At 43.3% G+C, this 19,493-nt stretch overlaps 1 protein-coding gene across 1 annotated transcript in view; it reads right to left on the bottom strand.

Moving 5' to 3' along the window:
• RAP2A (RAP2A, member of RAS oncogene family) overlaps positions 1–19,121 on the bottom strand; it is a 35,550-nt gene extending 16,429 nt beyond the window's left edge. The window contains exon 1 of the mRNA XM_073348062.1: positions 18,768–19,121. Within this exon, the coding sequence (XP_073204163.1) occupies positions 18,768–19,081 (314 nt within the window). The 5' untranslated portion in view covers positions 19,082–19,121. The remainder of the gene's footprint in view (positions 1–18,767) is intronic.
• Between the last annotated feature and the right edge of the window lie 372 nt (positions 19,122–19,493).

The raw sequence follows: 19,493 nt of genomic DNA, 5'->3' as shown, positions 1-19,493 counted from the left end.
CCTTGGACTGGCCGCTACCACCACCAAACTAATACTGGTTACTGGGGAAGAGCTGTTTGGATGTGTCCTTCCCCCCAAAATACTTCCCAAAACCTTGCACCCCACTTCCTGGACAAGGTTTGGTAAAAAGCCTCACCAATTTGCCTAGGTGACTACAGACCCTTGGATCTTAAGAACAATGAACAATCCTCCCAACACTTGCACCCCCCCTTTCCTGGGAAATGTTGGATAAAAAGCCTCACCAATTTGCATAGGTGACCACAGACCCAAACCCTTGGATCTGAGAACAATGAAAAAGCATTCAGTTTTTTACAAGAAGACTTTTAATAAAAAATAGAAGTAAATAGAAATAAAGAAATCCCCCCTGTAAAATCAGGATGGTAGATATCTTACAGGGTAATTAGATTCAAAAACATAGAGAACCCCTCTAGGCAAAACCTTAAGTTACAAAAAAGATACACAGACAGAAATAGTTATTCTATTCAGCACAATTCTTTTCTCAGCCATTTAAAGAAATCATAATCTAACACATACCTAGCTAGATTACTTACTAAAAGTTCTAAGACTCCATTCCTGGTCTATCCCCGGCAAAGACCCAGCATACAGACAGACAGAGACCCTTTGTTTCTCTCCCTCCTCCCAGCTTTTGAAAGTATCTTGTCTCCTCATTGGTCATTTTGGTCAGGTGCCAGCGAGGTTACCTTTAGCTTCTTAACCCTTTACAGGTGAGAGGAGCTTTCCCCTGGCCAGGAGGGATTTCAAAGGGGTTTACCCTTCCCTTTATATTTATGACAGCTGCCTACCAAATTTACAAGCTGCAGAAGACCACCTAAAAAGTCAGCATTTTTGTTTTTTACTTACATTTTTTAAGAAGTCTCATAAGTACATTTTTCAAATTCCTTTTAATTTTTATAGTCATGCTCACTTAGGCTCAAATGTTAGCCCATAACCTCATGAGAGCACAGAACCCACAAGAGAGGAAGGGTGGTCCAATTAATAGGGTATTAATCGAGGACACTGGAGATCTAGATTTGATTCCCTGCTTTGCCCCAGCCTTCCTGTGTGACCTACAGCAAGTCACTCGGGGCTTGTCTAAATGGGAGCCTTAGCTCACACCGAGTTGATATGCAGTATGTAAGCCACACTAAGAGCATGCAGATGGGACAGCAGTATCCTCTTTCCATTTGCATCATTGTGTCATACAGTGGGAGCTTGGAGTGCACTAAACATTCAGCGTAACAGGTGGGTATTTCATAGTCCTTTGCTTTGCTATGTGCATTCTGTGATTTTTCTCAATGGAGTACTGTGGCAGAAGCCAGGGGAATTCTGGGATTGGAGGGGAAGGGTGTCAAACACCATCAACAACAAAAAAATCCCAAGATTCCAACTACCTCTCTATCCCATCCTTCCTCTATTTCTGGGTGGGCTAGCACCATTTTTGAATTGCTGTTGGCCAGCATTGATACAAGACTACTACGCACCCCATGCTAGCAGCTACAGATATACAGAATATTTGTGCTTTATAAAAGCTCTCAGCATTGAGTGGCTTCTGTTTCAGACTAACTGCTGCAGCAAGCAGATGTGGCCACAACAGTGGCTTCTCCAGCAGCAGCAGAGGGAGGAATACACCACCACCAAGGAATTGTTACAATGTAAGATCTTCTCGAAGCAGCTTCATAGAATCATAGACTATCAGGGTTGGAAGGGACCTCAGGAGGTCATCTAGTCCAACCCCTTGCTCAAAGCAGGACCAATCCCCAACTAAATCATCCCAGCCAGGGCTTTGTCAAGCCTGACCTTAAAAATATCTAAGGAAGGAGATTCCACCACCTCTGTAGGTAACCCATTCCAGTGTTTCACCACCCTCCTAGTGAAAAAGTTTTTCCTAATATCCAACCTAAACCTCCCCCACTGCAACTTGAGACCATTACTCCTTGTTCTGTCATCAGCTACCACTGAGAACAGTCGAGATCCATCCTCTTTGGAACCCCCTTTCAGGTAGTTGAAAGCAGCTATCAAATCCCCCCTCATTCTTCTCTTCCGCAGACTAAACAATCCCAGTTCCCTCAGCCTCTCCTCATAACTCATGTGTTCCAGTCCCCTAATCATTTTTGTTGCCCTCCGCTGAACGTTTTCCAATTTTTCCACATCCTTCTTGTAGTGTGGGGCCCAGAACTGGACACAGTACTCCAGATGAGGCCTCACCAATGTCGAATAGAGGGGAACGATCACGTCCCTCGATCTGATGGGAATGCCCCTACTTATACACCCCAAAATGCCATTGGCCTTCTTGGCAACAAGGGCACACTGTTGACTCATATCCAGATTCTCATCCACTGTAACCCCTTGGGCCTTTTCTGCAGAACTGCTGCCAAGGCATTCGGTCCCTAGTGTGTAGCGGTGCATGGGATTCTTCCTTCCTAAGGGCAGGACTCTGCACTTGTCCTTGTTGAACCTCATCAGATTTCTTCTAGCCCAATCCTCTAATTTGTCTAGGGCCCTCTGTATCCTATCCCTACCCTCCAGCGTATCTACCTCTCCTCCCAGTTTAGTGTCATCTGCAAACTTGCTGAGGGTGCAATCCACACCACCCTCCAGATCATTTATGAAGATATTGAAAAAAACCAGCCTGAGGACCGACCCTTGGGGCACTCCACTTGATACCGGCTGCCAACTAGACATGGAGCCATTGATCACTACCCATTGAGCCCGACAATCTAGCCAACTTTCTATCCACCTTATAGTCCATTCATGCAGCCCATACTTCTTTAACTTGCTGGCAAGAATACTGTGGGAGACCGTGTCAAAAGCTTTGCTAAAGTCAAGGAATGACACGTCCACTGCTTTCCCCTCATCCACAGAGCCAGTTATCTCGTCATAGAGGGTAATTAGATTAGTCAGGCATCACTTGCCCTTGGTGAATCCATGCTGACTGTTCCTGATCACTTTCCTCTCCTCTAAGTGCTTCAGAATTGATTCCTTGAGGACCTGCTCCATGATTTTTCCAGGGACTGAGGTGAGGCTGACTGGCCTCTAGTTCCCAGGATCCTCCTCCTTCCCTATTTTAAAGATGGGCACTACATTAGCCTTTTTCCAGTTGTCCGGAACTTCCCCCAATGGCCATGAGTTTTCAAAGATAATGGCCAGTGGCTCTGCAATCACATCCGCCAACTCCTTTAGCACTCTCGGATGCAGCGCATCCGGCCCCATGGACTTGTGCTCGTCCAGCTTTTCTAAATAGTCCTGAACCATTTCCTTCTCCACAGAGGGCTGGTCACCTCCTCCCCATGCTGTGCTGCCCAGTGCAGCAGTCTGGGAGCTGACCTTGTTCGTGAAGACAGAGGCAAAAAGAGCATTGAGTATGTCAAGGTTCCTTCCCCACTCTGAACGCTAGGATACAGATGTGGGGACCTGCATGAAAAACCTCCTAAGCTTATGTCAAAACTTCCCCAAGGTACAAAATATTCCATCCTTTGTCCTTGGATTGGCCGCTACCACCACCAAACAAATACTGGTTACTAGGGAAGAGCTGTTTGGAAACATCTTTCCCCCCCAAAATACTTCCCAAAACCTTGCACCCCACTTCCTGGACAAGGTTTGGTAAAAAGCCACACCAATTTGCCTAGGTGACTACAGACCCAAACCCTTGGATCTGAGAACAATGAAAAAGCATTCAGTTTTCTTACAAGAAGACTTTTAATAGAAATAGAAGTAAATAGAAGTAAAGAAATCCCCTCTGTAAAATCAGGATGGTAGATACCTTACAGGGTAATTAGATTCAAAACAGAGAGAACCCCTCTAGGCAAAACCTTAAGTTACAAAAAAGATAGACAGAAATAGTTATTCTATTCAGCACAATTCTTTTCTCAGCCATTTAAAGAAATCATAATCTAACACATACCTAGCTAGATTACTTACTAAAAGTTCTAAGACTCCATTCCTGGTCTATCTCCGGCAGAAACAGCATATAGATAGAGACCCTTTGTTTCTCTCCCTCCTCCCAGCTTTTGAAAGTATCTTGTCTCCTCATTGGTCATTTTGGTCAGGTGCCAGCGAGGTTACTTTTAGCTTCTTAACCCTTTACAGGTGAGAGGAGCTTTCCCCTGGCCAGGAGGAATTTCAAAGGGGTTTACCCTTCCCTTTATATTTATGACAGAGTACATTAGCTTTTTCCACATCCTCTGTCACTAGGTTGCCTCCCTCATTCAGTAAGGGGCCCACTTTCCTTGACTTTCTTCTTGTTGCTAACATACCTGAAGAAACCCTTCTTATTACTCTTAACATCTCTTGCTAGCTGCAACTCCAGGTGTGATTTGGCCTTCCTGATTTCACTCCTGCATGCCCGAACAATATTTTTATACTCTTCCCTGGTCATTTCACATAATGCAGAATTGTTTGTGGGCTCAGGGAACCAGAATTGATTGATGTGAGGGGATCGTTCTGCAGATCTGCACAGATCAACAGTTGCGACAGACTTTCAGGATGGTCAAGGCAGCTTTCTTTGAGATTTGTGCTGAACTGACCCTGAAGCTCCAGTGACAGTACACCAACATACAATGTCCCATAACCACTGAGAAGCAGTTCATCATTGCTATTTGGAAGCTGACCATCCAAAACTGTTTCCAACCCACTGCCAACCAATTCAGTATGTGGAGATTGACTGTGGGGACCACTGTCATGCAGCTCTGTGTTGCCATATTGGTGAAAGTGAACCAAGGTACTGGTGAACTCGGTTATAAGGTTGGTAATGTTCATCAGATTATTGATGGTGTGGGATGTAGAGGGATCCTGAACACTACTGGGGCAACTGATAGGACCCATGTGCGCCTATCAGTTGCCCTCTCATCAGGCCTTGCAGTTTACAAACAGAAACGGGTATTTCTCCAGGGTGCTCCTTGGTCTGGTTGACCACTGAGGTAGATTTACAAACATAAACGCTGGGTGGTCTGGAAAGGTCCATCATGCCTGGATCATTCGGAATTCACACCTGCTTACCTTCATGAATAATGGAGAGTTTGCCCCCAGGATCGCTACGGACATCAACGGTGTAGAGACTGCTCTGATCATCGTAGAAGACCCAGCTTATCCTCTGCTTCCCCAGCTAATGAAGCCATTTACAGGGTACTTGGATGAAGAAGGAAACTGTTTAACTATTTCCTCCATAGTTGCAGAATGACAGTGAAGCATGTATTTGAGCATCTCAAAACTAAATAGTGTTGCCTTATGTCTAGAACAGAATTGGCCTTGGATAATAGGTGTGTGTTATATTTTGTACAATACTGATGAGAGTCAGGGAGAAAATTTTGACAACAGGCGGGAGGCTGAGGTACAGAGACTTGCTCAGCAGTATGAGCAGCCATTAAGGTGTCCACCAGAAACCAAGCCACCAGAGCAATGCTGTGAGAATTCCTTTTTGTTCTTTCTTTGAGTCTGGGGTCTGAAAATGTGCAGCGGTTAACTGCGTTGGTGTGTGTCTTTGTATTGTGAGTACTGGAATTGCTTTATGCGCGACAGAAGTGCCAAGTTGTTGCACTCTATCTTGTCTGTGCCTTCATACTTTTGTAAGAACTGACAACCTATGAAAATGTGTTTGCGTGTACCACGCATGCACTGCAGTTTCTTTATGACTAATGGCTTTTATTGCTCAAGTTATGCCAGTACATAACAGCCAAAAGTAAACCTAGCAGGGATTGTAAAAACCTGAAAAACTGAAGCGATCTGAAATTCACCACAGCGCAGTGGAGAGGGTGGTTAGCACACAAGAACGGGGTTGGGGGGGGGGCGGCTCCTATACACAGGAGAGTGAATGCCTTTTCTTTACTTCTTGTCCTTCTGTGGTTGAGTGTCAGGAAGTTGCCAAGTGCACTGGATGGTTCGATTATGCTGGGCTCCAACATGGTGGTGTTACCACCCTATGGTGGGGCTAGGGAACGGTCTTAAGGAGCACAGCCAGAGGGCTACAGCAGGGAACACGTGATGATATTTCCCAGTACCCTGTATTATCCAGGGGCTGCAGAACATGGTTGGGTTCTGATAGAGGGTACTGCACTGTCTGTGCTTCAGTTTCCCATCCGTAAAACAGGGATTATAGCACTTATCTCACAGGAGTGTTGCAACGTACTCCGATACCACAGTATAGACAGATAGCCCAGAGAACCTTGTCAACTGGGCTTTAGTCATAGAAGGGAAACCAAATGTTAAATCAGAACCACCCTCAGCAGAGGCTGTGAGCTGCTACCATCCTTCAGGTTTCTTTTATAAACTTCTTTACACAAAGCAGCTGCACCCAGCTGTGGGCTACACACCAATATCAAATTTGCCAGCATGAAGGGGAGAACTAGGATTGGGGAAACCACTGGATTAGTGCTGGTGTTAATCCAAGAGCAAAGAACAACATGGGGCAAAAAAGAGAGTCATACTACTTCAGTCCAGCTGCTGAGGCTGGAGTGGCAGCTGTAAGGCCCCTTAATGTTTGCAAAGCCTACCTTTAAGCTGAGGAAGTATTTCTTCCTCCTCTTCCCTACCCGTAATCCCTTTAGCAGGCCATCACAAAGCACAACTATTCTGGCTTCGTACGCATTTTGGGCATTTCACCCTATATGAACTCAAAATTTTGGAAAGAACAGTGTTTTTAGATACTTTTCTAAAGCAATTTAGTTTAATCTTCCTTACACATTCTTCATCTACAAGTCTATGAATCATGCTTGACTACTTTGTTTCAGTGCAATGCTTCAATGAAGCATCCAATCCAACTGTGACAGAGTGGCCCTGCTATGCATTTCCCTCTATCTCCGTATTAAATACCATGCCCACCCGAGTGGTATGTGTGGTATTATTTGAGAGACCTCTTTCACATTACAAGAAATCTACTTCAAACACACCTCCTTTAACACACAAGTTTTTGGATGCACTATTTCAAAGGCATCCAAGGCAAGGCAAGACCAAGGCTCATTGGTGACAGTGGGAGGAGAAAGATAACCAGACAGGCTTGTATGCTATTCCAGTTTTGGATGCGTGATGTCAAGCCTGTAGTGGAGGCAGGAGAAGGTCTTTGACAGGCTAATAGCATTAGCTGTACATTTGGAAATTTGTTACAATATCAAGCCTTAGTTCTATTAAATGAATTTAAAAACAAATGCTACATAGTTGTCACTAGAGTGGTAAATTCTCGGTTTACATTAGTTTGTTCAGCAGTTAATCATAATTACACAACTAATAGCAGAAAAACATGTCATAATTAGAGGCCTCCACGGATACAAAATTTATATCCATGGATGGAGTTATCCTTGGATATAAAGTGGATATCCATGGAGCTACAGGGCTCTACCAGGAACTGCAGCAGCAAAATCAGCAACATGGTGGGCCGCCGCTCACAGGAGCCAGCGCCCAGCCCAAGTAGCTCCTCCAGCGTGGCTGTACCGCCCCCAGCCCTACCCACTAGGGTGGGCATCAGGCTCACCTGCATCTGTCCCTGGTCGCACTAGTGTGTGCAAGTGGCTCCCACACTCCCGGACAGGAGTCCCTTCCACACAGTGGTGTGAACTGGCCAGATTTAACTGAATTAACTAAAGCTCAATCCTTAATTTAACAACTATTTTTGTCTTTATCCCAGTTTAGTCAAGCCATAAAAATAATAAACTAAAAGGAAAAATATTGGTTAATATGCAAAATAGAAAAGTGTTCTCTCTAAACAAATATTCAAGTGCATAAGCTTGTATAAAAAGCAATTACATGACAGACTGTATTGTAAGACCGTTTCAAACTTCAAAGTGAAAATGTTCTCATGCTCCTTTAACCAAGTAATACGCACTGAAAGAGTCACTCCCACTACAAAACTCTTTTAAAACTGTTCTAATAGGATTTTCTCTAGCTCATTAAAATTACACTTTTACAATCTTTAAGCACAGACCCAACCATTAATTCAAAACCTACTTAGCAGCAACACCTGTCTTATAAAGGATTATAATTTAGAAACTGCAGTGTCACATCATTAAAATAGAACTATTCAGAATAGGACTATTCAGGTTCTTTTCAACATGGAGATGACATTTCTCCTTTTTTGGTAGGCAAGTATCTCTGCTCCTAAGAGTATTTCCACAGATTCCCTCACAAATATATGCAAGCCTGAGTTACCATGTCCACCCTTGGGAATTGCAAGCCCATTAGCAAGAATTTTTAATGAACCTGTAAACTCAGGGGTTTGTACTGTATGATTGGAGAATTGCTAACATAGTTCCTATTTTTCTGACTCTGCTTACATAAGAAAGGAAAAAAAAAAAAAAGTGACCTGGGCAACTACAGGCCTGTTAGTTTGACATCTGTAGTATGCAAGGTCTTGGAAAAAATTTTGAAGGAGAAAGTAGTTAAGGACACTGAGGTCAATGGTAAATGGGACAAAATACAACATGGTTTCACAAAAGGTAGATTGTGCCAAACCAACCTGATCTCCTCCTTTGAGAAAATAACAGATTTTTTTAGACAAAGAAAATGCAGTGGATCTAATTTACCTAGATTTCAGTAAGGCGTTTGATACCATGCCACATGGGGAATTAGTTAAATTGGAAAAAATGGGGAATATGAAATATATGAAATATGAAAACTGAAAGGTGGATAAGGAAATGGTTAACAGGGAGACTACAATGGGTCCTACTGAAAGGTGAACTGTCAGGCTGGAGGGAGGTTACCAGTGGAGTTCCTCAGAGATTGGTTTTGGGACCAATCTTATTTAATCTTTTTATTACTGACCTTGGCACAAAAAGTGGGAGTGTGCTAATAAAAGTTTGCGGATGATACAAAGCTGGGAGGTATTGCCAATTTAGAGATAGACCAGGATATCATACAGGAAGATTTGGATGACCTTGTAAACTGGAGTAATAGTAATAGGATGAAATTTAATAGTGAGAAATTTAAGGTAATGCATTTAGGGATTAATAACAAGAATTTTAGTTATAAGCTGGGGAAGTATCAATTAGAAGTAACGGAGGAGAAGAAGGACCTTGGAGTATTGGTTGATCATCGGATGACTATGAGCCGCCAATGTGATATGGCTATGAAAAAAGCTAATGCGGTCTTGGGATGCATCAGGCGAGGTATTTCCAGTAGAGTTAAGGTGTCAGTACCCTTATACAAGGCACTGGTGAGACCTCACCTAGAATACCGTGTGCAGTTCTGGTCTCCCATGTTTTAGAAGGATGAATTCAAACTAGAATAGGTACAGAGAAGGGCTACTAGGATAATCCGAGGAATGGAAAACCTGTCTTATAAAAGGAGACTCAAGGAGCTTGGCTCGTTTAGCCTAACTAAAAGAAGGTTGAGGGGAGATATGATTGCTCTCTGTAAATATATCAGAGGGATAGGAATTATTTAAGCTCAGTACCAATGTGGACACAAGAACAAATGGATATAAACTGGTCATTGGGAAGTTTAGACTTGAAATTAGAAGAAGGCTGGAAGAGGCCCTGGAGGTTTTTCGCCTTCCTCTGTAGCATGGGGCACGGGTCACTTGCTGGAGGATTCTCTGCTCCTTGAAGTCTTTAAACCACGATTTGAGGACTTCAATAGCTCAGACATAGGTGAGAGGTTTTTTGCAGGAGTGGGTGGGTGAGATTCTGTGGCCTGCATTATGCAGGAAGTCAGACTAGATGATCATAATGGTCCTTTCTGACCTTAATATCTATGAATCTGGTGGCCACTTGCTGGATTGCAGAACCAGATGCTATATAGAGAAAGTACTGCATTTCAGGGGTTGCTTTTGCTTTTTATTTTTTTTTTTTAAAGAATCAGCCCCTTTGCAATGACACTAGCTTTAGGCCACCTAAAATCTAATTAAAAATAATGGGTTAAGAGTCATTCAAGCTGGCAGAAGTTTTGCTCTCCACCAACACCCATGAAGGAATCTGGAGGCATATCATTTGTTTTTTATGCCTTGGCAGAAAAGGAAGAGCTTCTTGTCTAAAGTAGTAGCAGCTATGCGTACACTGCAGCTCAGAGTGAGCCTCCCAGCCCAGGCAGACAGACTCATGCTAGGAGGGCTCGAGCTGGCATACGAAAAATAGCAGCGCAGACATTGTAGCTCGGGCTGGGGTTCTCAAGCCCATCTGACACCCCATATCCGAGCTTGGGTGGCTAGTCTGTCTCTCTGCCAAAGTTGTAATATCCACCCTTCTAGCATACTTGCTCAAGTCCAGCTAGCGTGAGTCTGACCACCCAGGCGGGGAGGCTCACTCCCAACTGGAGTGTAGACATATCCAGAGAGTCTTCCGTTACCTTAACTCATCACAGAACAAAGCTTAACATCCTTCAAGTTATTTAAAAAAAAAAAAAAAAATCTCCCACATGGTTAACAAAAACGTTGCAGAGGGACAATGCTCCATTGAGATGCTTGCCCTCATAGCAGTGTAATTCAGTTCCAGCACTCTGGGAAAATGTTCCTAGAGTACAGATTTCTTTCCAGAAATCTTAAGTAGATTGACACCATCCCTGCATGAATTACTATTTATACCAAGGCAATTCAGCACATCTTTAGTCTATATACATATAATTTTTTTTTAAGGGTGAGAAAAAGAGTATTATGTCATATCCCTTTTGGCTCTATGGAAAAGTTAACCAATCCATCTTTTATCACAACATACTATATCACCAAGTAACCAGTTCTGTGAGCATGTCTTTAAGGTGCACAATTACACATTTAAAATCTTATTAGCTGATAATATTTTAACTCCAACTATTAGGACAATTGAACTGACTGAGGCCTTGTCTTCACACAGAAGTTGTACCGTTGTTAACGAAATCATTCAAAAAACTGATTTGAGGTTAACGGATGTAAATTCCTAATGAGGGCACTTTTAAATTGACGTGCATCTGACTTATGTTGTTTTAAGTCAGTCTGCATAAGCCAGGTGGACACTGATTTAAGAGTGTCCACATTGGATTTGCACGGACTTAACTGAAATGTTGTAAAGAACAATTTAGTTAAACCAGTGCAATTTGTGTGTCTACAGACAAACCCAAAGACATTTAAGACAATACAACTGCAAAAGAGCATGTGGTTCAGTATCACTTCCACAAGGATACAAAGTCCCACAGAGCTATATGGGATTCCTGGGGCCTGTTTGTTCCAGTCCTTCCACTTGCTCACTTCCCACTCACCTCCTTTGCCCCAGTCCTATCTACTCACTTCCCGCTCACCCCCCTGCACCAAAAGCTACCTGTCAGTCAATATACCCCTGTTCTGCATTTAACTCTTAATCAAACACAGCCTGTTCTATTTTCCGCACAGCTCTGCCAAACAGCATTACAAGATTCATACTCAGCGTACTGCTAGTTACCCAGAGATGCACTCCAGGGTGGTTCTTAACATTTAAGTACAGCAAGGAGCATGATTTTGTGAGAGGCACCCAAAATTTGCAATTCTTTGAGATCCTCTCAGAGAAGCTGGAGGAGGAGAGGGATCAACTGGACTGGTGTGCACTGCAGGGAGCACATCAAAACACCTTAAGACCCTCTACCGCAAGGCTAAGGGTGGCACTCGCAGGTCCAGCAACTCGCCCTCTATCTGTCCTTATTACAAGGAGTTAGAATGGGTGTTGATCACTGCCCCAAGCACAGGGCAGAGTCCACAGCCTTGCACAACATGCTTCTGAACAGGGATGGATTAAGGGGATGAAGTCCCAGGCATGGCCTCCCTCATTTGCATGTACTGGCACTGAAGGGTCAGGCCAAGCTCTCTATATGGTTCTAAGAAGGTCTGCTTCCACATGCCAAAGTTCTGAAGCCACTGCTGGTTGTCTCAGGTCTGCATGATGATGTGATCCCACCATGCTATGCTAATTGTCTTGTACCAAAAGGATCCGTCTACACATGAGGAATCTGCAGCGATCGCAGCAAGGGACAGGTGTCTCCAGACTGCCATGAATGAGCTCCCCTCCATGTCCTGTGTCCTCCACAGTTCAGAAACTGCATCTATCATTTGGTAGAACCTCTACCCTGCTGCATTTGGTAGAACATCTATCCAGCTCAGCCACAAGTAGGGGCAGCTCTTCTACCAACACTGGATCCAGGGTGGATTTAAAAAAAAAAAAAAAAAGGCAATGATTTAAAAAAAAAAATTGCTTTCCTTCCGCCCCCAAAAAAGCATTTTAATCAAAAAAATCCAATCTAAAGGTATCTTAATTAAAACTACACTATTGCTCAAAGATATCTCACCATGGAATAGGGATTATAAATTCTAATTCTATAGCATGAGACAATATATTCATGTAGTGTTTAAGAAAAGTTTTGTAAATGGGTTCCAATAGTTCATGGATAAGGGTCCCAATTTTATGGGGTTCCAGGGTCTTCTGTATAGATTATTTAGGTTAATCTATCTATCTATCCAGCGGGACTCAGTGCTCAGTCTAGAAGATACCAACAGAGATGCTTAGTTTTGCAGTTCTCAAACTGTGGATTTGCGTCTCCAGAGACAACATGCTTGTTAATAGCAAAAGTGTTTTTAAACAAACAAATAAATAAATATATAGAGGTGAGAAATAACAGACCTCAACCCTATTGTCCCTCTGCAAATTTGTGTACACAAAGTCAATCCCTTACCTCTCCTAAAAAATTCAACGAATAGAAGATTGTTGGGGGCGGAATAGATCTGGACAAGGAGAAGTCTGGGGATAAATGGGAGAAGGGAGGGACAGGCAGTAGTAACAAAACTGAAACTGTTTTGAGCAGCATATTCCAGAAGTCTGAGGTCTTTCTGAGTGTAGCCTTCATTGATTTGAGATCTATCATACCATTCTCTCACTAGAAGGGAAAACCTATAATGGCAGCAGGCCGCAAGAGACACAGTTTGGGAATATTTTAATGAAGTTCCTCTACCTGTGGGTAGGACAGGTATGCACACAAAATGCAAACAGTACAATAAAGAAATGTAAGACCTGGTTGCCCAAATGAAACAACATCATGAGAAATGCTCCTTCTCAGGAGGAAGCTGTGCTGAAGATGATGAAAGGAACATGTCTGAACATGCAGGATGCTCAAGCAGGTTGGTAAACTTTTTTAATTCATACTTCTTTCTTAAGGACTGCCTGTCTTCCTTATGGACTAGTCTTGAATTCTCATATTTGAGCAAAAAAATATAGTTGTTACTCTATGGTACTATCACTTCAGATGCAGTTGTGGTAAAAAATAAATAGCTGAAATGGGCAGATCTTCCTTTTACAATTTCACCTTTAAAGTAGTACTGAGTGTCAGTGAACACAATGAGTAATACTAAATGAGCAGTATGGTAATAATAATTAAATAACTTCACTGACTTATTTTGTTTAGGAGAATCCATCCTCAACATACAGGACTCTGAAGACTATCCACCCTCAATATCACCATCAATTTTTACAGTTTCAGAGTTATTGACAATGATAGTGTTTCAGTCACATCATATACGTCATAGCCACAGTACGCAAAAAGAAAAAAGAGCCAGCAGATTACAAAAAGAGGTAACTGATGAAAAAATTGCCCTGTTTGTTTATGCAAATATCTCTCCTTTCCATATGACTGAGAACCCACACTTCATTAACATGGGCCAGTCATTAAGACCAGGATACAGCGCACCCAACAGAGCAGATATCGCAGGCAAATTGCTGGATAAAGTGTATGAAAGAGAAATTGAGCAGTGTGCAAAAGGCCTAGAGGGTAAAAGACTTCAGTGTTCCATAAATAAAGGCTAATGTTATCGAAATTGAAAAATACTTCCATAACAACTACTTTGCAGCAGCTGTTCTGAAAAAAGTGGGAGGAACCAAGCTAACTCTTCCCACAAGACGTGCGATGGAACTCAGTATTGGACTGTTTTGAGCACTATATCAAGAACTGCCCTAATCTGATAACAGTTTGTGAACAAAATAGTGAAAAAATAGATGGCACTGTCACAGCCAAAGTTCTCAACATTGGGCTTAAGAGAAATGTTGAACACATGCCGGGTACCCTGAAGCTTATTTCTGTAGCCCTGAACAAAATGCAGGGAAATAGCTGTTTTATTGCTGACGCTGTTGAAATTTGGAAGGAACTGAGTGAGCTCTTAAAAAGAGAAATATGCAATGACAGTTAAATTATAAGCATTAAAAAAAACAAATGGGACAAGCACTATCTTCAGGTCATTTTCTTGAAAATATTCTCACTACTTGGTACCAGGGTCAAACCTTAACTGCTGAAGAAGAGGAATTGGCTATGACCTGGACATCCAGCAATCATCCCTCCATAATGCCAACTATAATAAACTTCACAGCTAAGGGTGAAACACTGAAGAAATATTTGTTTGCTGATGATGTTTTAAAGAAAGTCACACCAGTGAACTGGTGGGAATCACTTAAACACTTGGATTCAGAGACTGTTGAAGTGATAATCTCACTTTTAACTGCAGTAGCTTCTTCTGCCCATGTAGAAAGAATATTTTCTTCCTTTGGACTAATTCTTTCCAAATTGAGAAATGATTTGGGATCTGAAAAAGCAGGAAAGCTTGTTTTTCTTTTCCAGATTATGAACAAACAGGAAAATGAAGGTGAAGGCGACTGAGTTAGCTGCAGAAGCCCAATATTTTAAGTTTCTCCTGTTGACCTTGCTGGCATCGTCAATTTACTATGTTTTTATTAAAAATATATTTCATTTAACTATTTTAGTTAAAACCAAATTTAACATAAACAAACCTGATTTTTAAAAACTTGAATGTTTTTAACTAAATTCAAAAATGCATATGCTTGTTTTGTTAAAATATTACATGTTTGCTGTTGAAGAAAAAAAATCCACAATACAGAACAGTGTTGTTTTAGTTAAATAAAACAAATTAAATGTCTGTCTGGTGATGTTCTCCTCCTAATACAGCACAGCAAGGAAATCCTCCAAATATTAATGATTAACTTGTTGAATTGGAGATATTTATGAAGTCATTGGGAGGTGAACTATCTGCTTCCATTACCTTTGGTAAATGAAATAACCAAACAACCAAACAACCATTCATTTTCTGATAGAGCTGTAAAACTAATCCGAAAAGTTTTCAAAATAAATCACTTTAAAAATGTATAGTGTGTACCGTCTAAAAATGAAACCTACAGCTATCTCTGAGTTGTGAAGAATATGTATTAAGGTTATAAAAACCAACAAGAATGCACTTCTATGTAGAAATTCTTGATTAAATCAAGTCTTCCTGACTCGGGATTTAAATCATGATTTAAATTAAATCCACCCTGACTGGATCCATGACATAGCCTCAGCTGGAACAGACAGAAGTGAGAAGCATGTAGAGGTGGAAGTGCTTCAACTAAATAAGTTGGTGGGCTGAAATCACTTCTGCACACAGGCCCAGGAAGGACAGACAATGTATCACACAAACTGATTCCTAGAGTGGCTCCAAATAGTGAGACGTTAAGAAAACTGGAATACGTTTCCAGAAACCATAGCATCAAACCCACATAACTGCAGCGTCTGTATGAACATTGCTATAGGGCAAGGGTTGTGTGAGGCTGTGGACACTCAGAGGCAGGCTTGGCTAGAATGTGCCCACATACATGCAAGCCAGAACATGGGCACACACTGCAGTATAGGAACATATATATAAAAGGTGAGAGCTGCATTTTAACACTTTCTCTGTAAATGCTTTTGAATCATGAAAGTGATATTTCACCTACTGTTAGAATTTATCTATCTAATCCCTCTCAACAAAAGGAACATTTCTTAGCCAGTGCACTCACTAGCTCTTTCTCGCTAACCTAGTTTATTTTCTTGAAAATCTATTGGGGTGTGTCACTTTCAATCTTTGTTTCATTGAAAACTGCTGTGCTTTTACCTCACTGCTGACTCTCGGAAGCACTGGTCTAGCAGCTTAGCCTTGTCCAAACAAGTAAATTTCTTCAGACAACAATCCAGCTCCTTCTGAAATTAAGTGGATTATTTGCGTAATGTAAACATCACACAGTTAATTATGTTTCCAAGTTTGCCCACCCATTTTTGTGGGGGAAAAATCTCAGTGCAATAGTATAATCTAAGCATTCTTAACATTTTTGTTATCTCCTACTCAATGGCAAAAAGATAGCATTTGCTTCTTTTTGCCCACTAACACAGAATCCATCAAGGGCCATTGGAAGCTGTGTCTACACAAAGTCCAATATTTCTTGCATACTCAAAGTTTCCAATCATTCAGCACATGTGTAAGTGTTTGCAGGGTCAGGACATAAAACCCTAACCCTCATAAACAGGACTGAGTTTATGGGCTTGTGTACATGGGGAAATTCACCACCACAACTATACCAGTATAATTATATCACTATAATCTCTGTTTGTACACACTTATTCCAGTGTCTTTTTTGGTTTAGCTTATGTCACTTTCAACATTCAATTTAATGACATCCGATTTTTTTTTTAAAACTTCCTATTGTTACAAGTCTATACTTAAGTTTACTAAAACTAAAAAGGTTGAAATACTTAACTGAAAAATGAGAAAGGAATCATAAAACTGCAGAAGTTGGCATGGAGGCTAATGGTCAGTACATTAGAACCCAAAATGACTTTTAGCTAGCAATTTTTTTAAAAAATGCCTTTGTTTAAAGTTGGTGTGCCACCTTCTTAACCACAGCTCAAGTCCCCATTTAAAGTTGCGTGATTGGGGAAGTATTTCCATCAGCAGCTGCAGACCTGCATTAGTTTTAATTTCTATGAAGCACTGTAGTATTAAGACATCTTGCTCATACAACTATCCCACAGCGCACCAATTACAAATGTGAAAGAGTTACAATAATAAAAGATGTAAGAGTAGACGGCAACAGAAAAAAAAGGAGAGGCATGTGTGGATCTACTGGTAGCAGTGCTGACTGAAGTCAACTAAGGTTGTTCAAGCTAGATTCTATTCTGCTTCAGCTATCTACAAATTGTACATTTAGGTTTGATTGCAGAATCTCTGTTACTGGTTATGATGTAAGCTGCAAAAGTGGCAATTTTAAATTTTCCAATCCCAACTGAATTTGGGATCTGACAGAAAGATCAGTTTTTGACTGATTTGCTCAGCAAATCTGATAGGAATTTAATAAATGTGAAAGCCCATAACAGCTAATTATTTAAATAAATAAAAAAATCTTTAAGTGGGGAAACAGTGAATGGCATAATACAGATAAAGTTTAACTGACTTTCAATCAGGCTTGTGCTCTTAAATCATTTTGGCCCATGTGAAAATTCCACCTCCATCTTTAAATTTCCCTACTACATCAAATGAAATGAAGAGAAAAAAATCTTCTATGGTAAGTTATAAAACACTTGTACAGGGAATTATTACCCAGGAACTCAGAAATCTTCCTTGAAATGAGAATTTTGATCTCCCCCCACCCATTATAATATTTACTTCTACCTTAGAAACTCAAATGGCAGCTTGCATGGATAATGTAATGAGCATACTTACATGATTAAATGTTGTTGCTCTAAGCCCTGACTACATTAAGAAAGATGGAAACACAGTTGTGGCCATACTATATTACATTACAAGGGGTTTTCTTCCATATATATGGAGAAAACAAGTGTCTGTGTTGGAGAACCATGATTTAACCTTGGTTGGTACTTAGGCTTAAACATGGTTCTTTGACAGTTACTTCTGTCTACACAGGCAGGAATAAACCCTGCTACAGGTACGTCCTCACCCACATCTGAAGCAATGGGGATTTTACCCATGACAGCTTATGCTCAAATACATCTGTTAGCCTTTAAGGTGCCACCGGACTCCTTGTTGCTCTCATCGACATGGACGTCTCAAAAATTTCGGTTAGTTGTACTGCCATTAGTGCAGCTCAACTAGTGGTAGCATTAAAGTACGCTGGTCACTTATATTTCAGTCAGTGTCACCCAACCATTCTCAGATCATAACTCAATGATACAGTGGTTAAAAACAGATGGCCCATATACCATAATTCACCAACCACTGCTATTATGACAGAAGTTACAACGGTAGCAATACAGGCAGGGAAAATGTCAGAGAAATGAGAGTGTAGATGAGGCCTAAGCATCACAGTGTTCCTTAAATACAGAGTTTTTGTACTAAGGAAGGGGTTTGGGCGCTGGTACCTTGAAGTGGTGTGGGAGGATAAGTAAAATCTATGCAGTCATCTGTTGAGGTATATTTCGTATTCAGTTAAATATGTATGTAGTGCACACACGCTGTAGGATTCCTCTTGGCCAAATAATTGATTAGTAAAGTACTTTTAAGAAAGGATTTTGTGGGCGACATCCAAATACCAGCTACCTCCCTCACAGCCACCGGGTTATACTAAGGGCAGTCCCGCGCCTGCACTGGGATTAGCAGCCTGGCACATTTCAGACAGGCAAATCGCTAACTTGTCTGTGCCACAAAGTCCCCAGGAGAATCAGCATCTCCTGCCGGCCCCGCTCCCATCCTCCGCCCTCGGGACCAAGCCAAGCTTCAGCCCACGGCCAGGGCAAGCGGCTGGGTTTGGAGGCCCCGCTACCGCAGATGAGTTTCCAGGAGACCGGGAAGAGCGGCGAGAAACCGCCCGCCCGGCAATTTCTTTTAACACCCCCGTCCCACCAGGCCGCGGGCAGCCGCAGGGGGCGAGAGGCGGTGGGCGCAGCCCGGCCGGGCAGGGGCGGCCCCAGCCTGCGGGCGGAGGGCTGGGTGGGGCGGGGAAGCCGGGCTGGCGGCGGCGGCGGCTGCAGGGCAGGGCGGGGCGGGGCGGCGAGCCGGGCCGGGGCACGGCGGCTCCCAGGCGGGGGTGTTGGGGGGGGGGTGTCACCTCTTGACGCGGATGATCTGGTCGCGCATGGGGCGGATGTCCTGGAAGCTCTGCTGGTTGACCAGGCTGTAGACCAGGATGAAGCCCTGCCCGTTCTTGATGTAGAGGTCCCGCATGGAGGCGAACTGCTCGGTGCCGGCCGTGTCCAGGATCTCCAGCACCGAGGGCGACGCGTCCACCTCGATCTCCTTGCGGTAGAAATCCTCGATGGTGGGGTCGTACTTCTCGATGAAGGTGCCGGTGACGAACTGCACCGTGAGCGCCGACTTCCCCACCCCGCCCGAGCCCAGCACCACCACCTTGTACTCGCGCATCCTCCCGCCCGGCGCCCGCCCGCCGCCGCCGCCGCCAGCGCGAGCCGCTCGCCCCGCCCGCGCTCACCCCCCCGCCATGGGCGCGCCCCCGCTCTGCCCCCGCCCCGCGCTCGCCCGGGCGGCGGACGCTCCTGCCGCGACAGCTCCTCCTGGGCGGCGCTGCCGGTGGCGGGGCCGCGCGCTCAGAGGCGGCGGCGGCGGCGGCGCAGCGAGGCGGAGACCCCGCCCCTTATTCCTCTGTCGCCAAGGCAACAACCCGCCAGCCAGCCAGCGCGAGCCAAGCCGCCACGTGACCAGGAGCAAAGTTGCCCCGCCAATCGCAGGGCAAGAGCGCGTCCCACATGCGGCTGCCGCCACCAGCTTCCTCCTCTTCCGCTGTAGCTTAGGAAACAGCGACCCGCCTCCAACCCTC

The sequence above is a fragment of the Lepidochelys kempii genome, chromosome 1, assembly GCF_965140265.1.
Source record: "Lepidochelys kempii isolate rLepKem1 chromosome 1, rLepKem1.hap2, whole genome shotgun sequence".
Classification (NCBI taxonomy): Eukaryota; Metazoa; Chordata; order Testudines; family Cheloniidae; genus Lepidochelys; species Lepidochelys kempii.
The sequence above is the reverse complement of the archived record's forward strand: the minus strand, read 5'-3'. Positions and strand labels throughout refer to the sequence as shown.